Source organism: Plasmodium gaboni, chromosome 2 (assembly GCF_001602025.1).
Source record: "Plasmodium gaboni strain SY75 chromosome 2, whole genome shotgun sequence".
Classification (NCBI taxonomy): Eukaryota; Apicomplexa; class Aconoidasida; order Haemosporida; family Plasmodiidae; genus Plasmodium; species Plasmodium gaboni.
The window spans coordinates 340435-349896 of record NC_031482.1 but is presented as its reverse complement, the minus strand read 5'-3'; the positions used below and the strand labels follow the sequence as shown (position 1 = coordinate 349896).

Sequence of the window (9462 nt, the reverse complement as noted above, 5' to 3'; positions counted from 1 at the left end):
AAAATATATTTTTTTATTAAAAATTTTAAAAAAAAAAAAATAAAAAATTATTTTTTTTTATTCATTTAAAAAAAAAAAAATAATAAATAATTAATATCAAAGCATTAATATTTAAACAATTTTTTTTTTTTTTTTTTTTTTTTTTTTTGAATAAAGCTCAAATGTGTTCATATTTTTATAAAATTTCTGACAGTAAAAAAAAAAATAAAGCAAATCACGAAAATGTATTAATGGCAACATATATAATATATGACACTTTATAAACTTAAAAAAAAAAAAAAAAAAAAATTAAAGAAATATATAGATAATGAAAAAAGTGTTTACATTTTTGATCATAAAAAATGAAATAATATATCTGTAATCTTACTATTGAAAAAGGAAAAATTTATGTATAAACGAATAAAATATAAAAATCGTAAAAAGGAGGTTATAAGGAGAAGAAAATTAAAACACATAACCATTAATATATATATATATATATAATATATGTATGTATTTTGGGTCCAATTTTTTTCGACGAACCTTAGAAAATATAAAGGTAATTATTTTTTTATGTAATAAATTAACATTATGAAGAATATTAAAAACATAAAATTAATAATATATATATATATATATAATTTAATTATTTTTTTAAGTTTATGGTGAAAAAAATAATGTTCTCATATAATAGCAAATATTATAATATTCTTTTTTTTTTTTAAACCAAATAGGTTCAGAAAAAGTATCCATAACATTTTGCTTTTTTATATTTCTTCTGTAAGTGTTCAGAAAAAACAACAAACATATCAGCAAAATAATATAAAAGTTTAGCACTTAAAGATAAAGAATAAACTCTGCATATACTTTCTATATAAACAATTTTAATTTTTTTTAGAAAGATATATTTTCGAAATATCAATGAATATACGACGGGTACACATACACCTGGACCATTAACTATAATTACTTTCATATTATTCATTTTATATGTTAAAAAAATACAATATAAAAATGAATAAATTAATTTTATAAAAGACAAACAATAGGAATCTCCAACATTTCGACATCTTGGTATTACAAAAAAATTCTTTTGATAATTTACTAATTCATTTTCTGTTTTTATTTTACTTAAATTGTCATTATGTGAATAAAAGAAATTAAAAACAATATTTCTATTTTTTATATGTTTAAGTATTTGAATCATTTCATAAGTATGACCTCCAGATCCAAGTACTACCCCGATTTCAACTATTTCATTTTCCTCCTTATTTTTATATGTATAATTACTTTTCAAAAATATATTTATAACAAACCATAAGAATACTAATGCATTCACAATACAAAGAAAAAGAAATACCATTTTCTTTTTTAAAATATCTTCTTTTTCTCACGAGCTATAAATTATTATAATATATATATATATATATATATATATTACATATGTTTTACATATTGTTTAATGTGTGCTTCCCATAGTTTCTTTTAGGTATCTTATGAAATAAAATAAAAAAAAAATAAAATAATAATAATATACGTGATTATACATTTTAAATATATGTATATATTAATAATTACTGTGTATCCAAAATATGCAATTTTTATTATTTTCTTTATTTTTTTAAAAAAAATATTCAATACACCTCTAGCATATTCAAGAAGTTCAAGCTTTTTATTGTTCATTTGAGGAAAAAAAAGAGAATTTTTTTTATTTTTTTTATCTTCATATAAACCTTAATTATTTTTTGAGAGTGCAATAAATTATTTCAAATGTTGCACTAAAAACAAAAATGTACCTTTGTACATAAAAAAAAATATATATATATATATATATGTGATATTTTTTATTTTATTTTTTTTTGCTTTAACTGTTAAGAATTTAAATATACTTAATTTAAGAAACAAATATATTTTATATATATATATAATATGTTAAAATTAAAAGTGTCACGAAAAAGATATATACACATATATATGTATAGGAAATAAAAAAAAATCGATAGACAATTTGCTCATTTTGTAAAGCACATAAAAATAATACTTATTATCATACACATCGTATAAATAAAAAGGAACAAAAAAAAAAAAAAAAAAAAAATTAACATATACATAGAACTACTCATCATATTATTTATATGTATTTGAAATAAGTATAAAGTTTATTTTACTATTATGGAAAAATATTTCCATTAAAAAGTAAGGATGATAGAATTATAAGAGAAAAAAAAATTATATGTGCAACAAAAAATAAATTACATATAAATGAATAAATAAATAAATAAATATATATATATATATATATATATATATATGTTTCATTTATATATATATTTTTTTTTTTTTTTTTTTTTATCTATCTACTGTCACGATGGCACTTTTTTTTCCGAGATTATGATCTAACATGTTGGGTACCTTCTTGGTATGTGTGTTAAGACCAAAATAGTTTTCAGCTATATATAAATCTTGATAATTAAAATAATGAAAATTTTTTCTTCTTAATTTTTTTCTACAATAATAATATATAATATATTTATAAATAAGATCGTGCATAGTATAATTTTTGAAAAGATACAAATTTCTATATGAGATAAAATCTATCGTTTTTATATTATAATACATACTTGAGGTAGTACAGTTGATAGATATATTTTCAAAAATTTTATTTAATATAAAATGATTAATTATTTTAAAATCTATAATTGATGAATTATGTAAACTAATAACAAAATGTAAATTTTTATAATATATATTTTTTATATCATTTTGACATGATAAATTAAACCAGAATTCATCTAATATATGTGGATGAAAACTTTTCATAATATAACATAATTTTTTTAATTTTTTTTTTTTTTTAATTATAAAAAACTTATAATTATTACTGAAAATTTTATTTAAATTATATTTATATATATTTTTTAACATTTTAAAATATTTCATATCCATTTTTTTTTCATATCCATTTACAAATATTATTTCTTTTATTTTTGGAAAATTAGAAAAAAAACATTTTTCACCATATTCATTAGATATATATAATTTTATAACATCATTTAAAATATTTTGTTTGTGAAATAATAAAGTATTAATTCTTTCTGATATATATACATTCATTTTTAAAACTTCTACAAAATGTTTTACATTTAAATCCTTATTAAATATAGAACTATTCAAATAATATTTCTTAAGATTATCACTATAAATATTATTATTACTATTATCAATATTATTATTATTATTATTCATATTATTTTTATTTGTTAATTTCAATTTATTTTTCATTGTCTTAATTTGAGAATCATCCTCAAATATTTCTTTCTTTAACTTTTTGTATATATTATCCCTATTTAGAATATCATAAAGTTTTTCATTTGTTGAAAATATGATAGAATTATTATAATTCTTATTATTATTATAACTATTAATATTATTATTATTATTATTTTCATTTTTTGTAATATAGGAACCATTTTCCTCTTTCACATATAAATCCCTGAACAATTTAAACATAGGAATACTATTTTTCATGTTAAAGAACAACAAATTGTTTTCTTTTATTCTCTTAAATAGTTGTTCAACATTTTCTATATTATATAATATATAATATATATCCAAATTTTCATTAACATTATTCATATAATACTTATTCTTATTTAATAATTTGAAATAAAATATATCATCTTGTAAATTACCATCCATATTATTCTTATTTATATCTGTGGTTGAAGTGTATAATTTTTTTTTTTCATTATATGTTTTGCTACTATTAATAATATCATTACTACTTGTATCCTCATTTATTTTGTCACTTGTTAAAATTTTGTCCTTCATAGTTTTATCATTATTAAAAAGTAATAATTGATGTTCGATATTATTTGCTGTATGTTCTTTTATATTCCCTTTATAATCCATATAATTATCAAATGTATGTGTATTTATATTATTACTAAATTCACTCTTATCAATATTGTTATTCTTTTCATTTTGTATACTATCAATTTTATTATATATATTATTTTTTTCTACATAATAATTATCTTGAATTAATTCATAGTCGTTTTCATCATGATTATCTATATTTTGCTTATATAATATGTTTTCATTTTTTTCATCCTGTTCATATATCTTATTATATTTATCATTATCATTATCTATGTGATTTTTATTTTCTTTGACATTTTGTTCATATTCATATTCCTCGTCTTCTTCTTCATCTTCTTCCTCATCTTCTTCTTCATCTTCCTCCTCATCTTCAACTTGTTCATCTTCATCTTCATTCAATTCTTTCCTCTCTTCATTTTCATCACCTTCGTCAAATATTTTATCATCATCTTTTTCCCTTTTTAAAATATCATATGGAAGAATATTCCTTTTTTGTCTTTTTTTTTTCTTTTTTTTTTTATTATCTTCATATTGTACTTCGTTCACTTTTTCTTTGTTTCTTTCTTTTTCTTTCTCTGTAAGCTCTCTCCCCTCTTCATCAACATCATCATTATTATCATCATCGTCGTTATCGTCTTCTTCTTCGTCCTCCTCTTTAACACTATTTTTTTCCTTATCAAAAATTATCATTTTTTGGTCCCCTTCACTCATATAATGAAACTTTTCCATAAAAATAGAAATATGCTTGCACATCATTTCAGCTAGCTTTTCATCATCTCTTGTAAAATACCCACCATGGGATCTTAATTTATTTAAGAACATAAGAACACCCACAACTTCATCATTTTTATCTAAAATAGGTGCAGCTAGAATGGTTTTAGTTTTGAAATTAAATTTTTCATCATGTGAAGGATTAAACAATTCATGATTAGCTACATCCTTACAATTGATAATTTCTTTATTTCTTAAAACCCATAAATTGAAACTTTTTTCATCACTATCTGCAGAAATTTTTATAATATTTTTTCTTCCATGTATTGCTTTACTCCATAACTCATTTTTTGCCTTGTCATATAAAAATAAAGTAGAAGCTTCACAATTTAAAACATTTGAACAATCACACATGACCATTTGAAAAATAAAATCAAGTTCTTTCTTTTTTTTTAAACGTTCACTTTTTGTAGTGTCAATAAAAATTAACTGAACCATACCTAAAGCACAACCAAATAACATACCTAAAACAGAACCTATTAAAGTGTAATATTGATAAACTTTATTTTTTATATCATATTTTATGGGATTAATTATTTTATAGGTCTGAAGTAAATAATTCAAAACATATCCAAAAAATATACCAAACGTATCACTACATAATTGACCAAAAGAAGCAGCACAAAGAGTTGATATACCAAAAGTTACTCCTATGGAAGCATCGAATATATCACCTAAACGTATCATAATAAATTGATCCATAAAACCAAAACCAATCATAGGTATAGAAGAACAAAATATAATATTTAAAATCTTTTTTATTTCTTTCTTTTTTCTCATTTTATCATTTTCTTCATCTTGTTCAAATGAATCTCTTTCATATTTGTCATTATCATATTCATCATTATCTTTTCTTTTTTTTTCTAAATTACAATCACTAAGGTCATTTTCTACAACTTTATTTTTTATCGTCAGTTGTGTATTATTTAAATCTTTACAGCTAATGTTATTATCTTCTTTTTTTTTTTCTTCATCCAATGTCATATATTTTACTATATTGGATTTTTTTTCTTCTGATGTTGAAAAAAAACTACACTGCCATTTTTTATAAGTATCCATATTTCTAAACTTTAAAAGATTTGTTTCATCAAAATGTAATTTATTTCTTTGTCCTACGCATTTTTTTACACCATCACTTTTTATATACTTATCATTACTTATCTTATCATTCTTATTTTCATTATTTATTTGTTCAGTAACCACTGATGTATTCCTACAATTACTATCACCATTTTGATTTTTTTTATGTAACCATAAATTATTATGATAACAAACTTTTAAAGATGAAAATAATTTGAAATGAAAATCTTTTTTATATAATAGACATGATGACTTATGCTTCAGGGCAACATTTAACACTATCTCATTCATAATTTGAAGGGTAACAAAAAAAAAACAAAAAAATTAAAAAAAAAAAAAAAAATTAAAAAAAAAAAAAAAAATTTTTTAATAGTTCAATATACGAAAGAAAGACTATTAAATTAATTTTTTTTTTTTTATCATTTTAAAATATCATAGCTTCAAAAAAAAATGTGGTATATTTCAATTTTTTATTTTATTTAATATATATATATATATGCATACACGTATGAGCATATATAATAATATAAATAATAGTTATTTTATTTATTTATTTATTTATTTATTTATTATATATATATATTTTTTTTTTTTTTAATTTCCTGTTTAGAACTTTTAAAAATATATTCCTTCAAAATTATCCTTTTTATTTTTCTTTAAAAAATACAATATTATACAAAATATTTTTTTCTTCTACTGTGTTATTCATATGCATATAAATAAAAACATATTATACTATATTAGTTAAATATTTCATCACATTAATTTTATTATATTATATATATATATATATATATATATTCACTTATATATTATTTAATTTTTTTGATATTTTTGACATGTTTATAATAATTATTTTAATTTATAACACTTAAATATATCATGTTAATATAATATAAAAAATATGTATTGTCTAACTGAAACATTTGGAAATTTTATTTTCCACATACAAGTTATTATGTGTACATCAATATTATACTTATTTTATAAAAATGTCGCTATAACTGCTTTTATATTTAATAAATATGAAACGTGCTCTTATAACTCATATATATATATATATATATATATTTAATATATGTAGATATAATGACAATATTCCTAAAATTTTCTTTTGTATATTAACCCATATGTGTAGGCAAAAAAATAAATAAAATAATAAAATATTTAGTGGTATAAATTGAGAGAAATACAACTAAATGTGTATTGTTTTTATAAATATGTATTCACATATATATATTTTTATTTTTATCCCCAATACTATTTCCTTGATAATAAAAAATATATAGAAAGGTATATATTATTTAAAATAAATTTTAACTATTCTTGAAATAATTATAATTCTTAAAATTTTATAAATTAATGAAAGCATAAATATTAACGGAGCAATGTAAATATATCTTAAAAAATAATACCATATATATATATGTATGTATGTATATATTTCTTTATTTTTTCAATAGTCTTATTATTTTTATTTTCGTATTATATATAGAAACCTTATATAAATAACATATTTGAAAAAATAATATACAATATGAAACAATTAAATATTTATAAATATCCCAATTATCAATACCTGTATATATATATTAATTTAACGCTATATAGTGCCACTTTTTTTTTCTTTTTTTCCACCTCACCTTATTTTATATATATATATATATATATATATATATATATAATAAAGAACAAATAATACACTTATAAAAAATTAAAATAAAATACACATATATAAAAATATATATACATTTTTTTTCTCTTTCTCTCTTCTTTTTTTTTTTTTTTTTTTTGTCATATTTTCAATATATAAAAAAATACAAATATATAATCATATGTTATAACATGTATGCTTCAAAAAAAGTAACAATAATATATAATAGTATAATACAACACAAAAAATAAAAAAAAAAGAAGAAAAAAAAGAAAATGTTTCTTTATTTTATTACATATCTGTGTATTTTCTATAATAATATTTATTCTGTAGAATTAAATAAAAACAATAAATATAATTATATAAATAATGTACATAATATAAAGTATAGAACTAAAATACGTGCTATTCATGGGAAAAGTAATAAATACCTTTACATGTTTGTATTTATTTATTTATTTATTTATTTTATTTTTGTTCTGATTCAAAAATTATTCCAGTTCTATAATATAATTTTTGAGCATGTGCCATTGAAAAAAGATTTACATATTATACCTAAATTTATGATATATATTTATTTATTTTTTTTTATTTTCTATTAGCTGGAGGTAAAATAATAGGACATGGTCATTCTTATCCTTCAACTGAAATTTATAATGACGAATTAAAAAAATATGTTGATACCAATGATGAAGTAATACATTTATAATATATATGTCTTTTTATTAAATTATAATACATACATATATATGCATTTGTAAATACAATAAAAAATTTAAACCATTTTTTATTATCATTGTAGTGGATAAGAACAAGAACAGGAATTAAAAAAAGAAGAATATTAAAAAGGGATGAAAATATATCAATGCTACAAATAGATAGTGCTACTCAAGCTTTAAAAGCTTCGTGTTTAAAACCCTCAGATATAGACATGGTATAAATAAATATATATATATATATATATTTTTAAATTAATATATACTGTTTAATTCTTTTGGGAATATATTTTTTATTAAAAGGTCATAATTTTTTGTTTTTTCTTTATTCCATGTTCATATATTTTGTTCAGTATATCTTTTTATTTATGAACAAGGAAAAAAAAAAAAAAAAAAAAAACCAAAATAATTCCTTTTTAAATAAATATAGGTATATTTTATATAATAATATTTTCAGGTTATCAATGCTTCGTCTACTCCTCAAAATTTATTTGGCGATGCAAATAATATTAGTAACAAAATTGGATGTAAAAATAGTGTTAATATGGATCTAACGGCTGCATGTACAGGTTTTATTTTTGCTTTTGTTACAGGTATGTATATATATATATATTATATTTTTTTTCTGTGTAAAAAACATAATTTGTGTACTTAAAAATTTTCCTTTTCTATTTAAATATTTTTATTTTTTAGCTTATAATTTTTTAAATAGATATAAAAACATTTTAATTGTTGGAAGTGATGCATTAAGTAATTTTGTAGACTGGAGAGATCGTAACACTTGTGTTTTATTTGGAGATGCTGCAGGTAATAAATAAATAAATAAATATATATATATATATATATATATATGTGTATACATTTCATTTTATGTATAGGTGCTGTTGTGTTACAACGAACTGAAGGGGAAGAAGAAAATAAAATATTCAATTATTATCTTGGGTCTGACAGTGAACTAAATGACCTGTTAACCATAAATTTTGATCATGACAAATATAATTTAGATAATCCTAATTTAAATAAGTATGGGAAATTACATATGAATGGAAAAGAAGTATTTAAATATACTATAAGCAATATACCCAAAATTTTAAAAAAAGCTATACAACATTCAAATATAAATATTGAAGATATAAATTATTTTATATTTCATCAAGCTAACATCAGAATTATAGAAACAGTAGCCAAAAATTTAAATATACCTATGTCAAAGGTAAAACAACATTTCGTTGACATGAAATATATATATATATAATATATATATGTGTGTATAATATTTATTTTTCTGATCTTAACAAGTATCCTTTTTTTTTTTTTTTTTTTTTTTTTTTTTTTTTTCAAACTTTTGTTTTTTTTTTATATTTTTTGTTTTTTTTTTTT

General features: G+C 18.7%; 3 protein-coding genes across 3 annotated transcripts in view; 1 reads left to right on the top strand and 2 right to left on the bottom strand.

Annotated features, from left to right (window-relative positions):
* Nucleotides 1-715: 715 nt before the first annotated feature.
* PGSY75_0211600 (putative dolichol-linked oligosaccharide biosynthesis enzyme) lies at nucleotides 716-1342 on the bottom strand (the record flags this gene model as incomplete). The annotated part of the gene is made up of 1 exon (XM_018783782.1): nucleotides 716-1342. The coding sequence occupies one exon, from the start codon at nucleotides 1340-1342 to the stop codon at nucleotides 716-718; it is 627 nt and encodes a 208-aa protein (XP_018643772.1).
* A 986-nt stretch (nucleotides 1343-2328) lies between these two features.
* PGSY75_0211500 (putative GAF domain-related protein) lies at nucleotides 2329-6003 on the bottom strand (the record flags this gene model as incomplete). The annotated part of the gene is made up of 1 exon (XM_018783781.1): nucleotides 2329-6003. The coding sequence occupies one exon, from the start codon at nucleotides 6001-6003 to the stop codon at nucleotides 2329-2331; it is 3675 nt and encodes a 1224-aa protein (XP_018643771.1).
* Nucleotides 6004-7641: 1638 nt separating this feature from the next.
* PGSY75_0211400 (beta-ketoacyl-ACP synthase III) overlaps nucleotides 7642-9462 on the top strand; it is a gene marked incomplete at both ends in the record, with an annotated part of 2312 nt that continues 491 nt past the window's right edge. Inside the window, 6 exons of the mRNA XM_018783780.1 lie at nucleotides 7642-7786; nucleotides 7969-8060; nucleotides 8169-8300; nucleotides 8540-8675; nucleotides 8776-8889; nucleotides 8961-9295. Of these exons, the coding sequence (XP_018643770.1) occupies nucleotides 7642-7786; nucleotides 7969-8060; nucleotides 8169-8300; nucleotides 8540-8675; nucleotides 8776-8889; nucleotides 8961-9295 (954 nt within the window). The remainder of the gene's footprint in view (nucleotides 7787-7968; nucleotides 8061-8168; nucleotides 8301-8539; nucleotides 8676-8775; nucleotides 8890-8960; nucleotides 9296-9462) is intronic.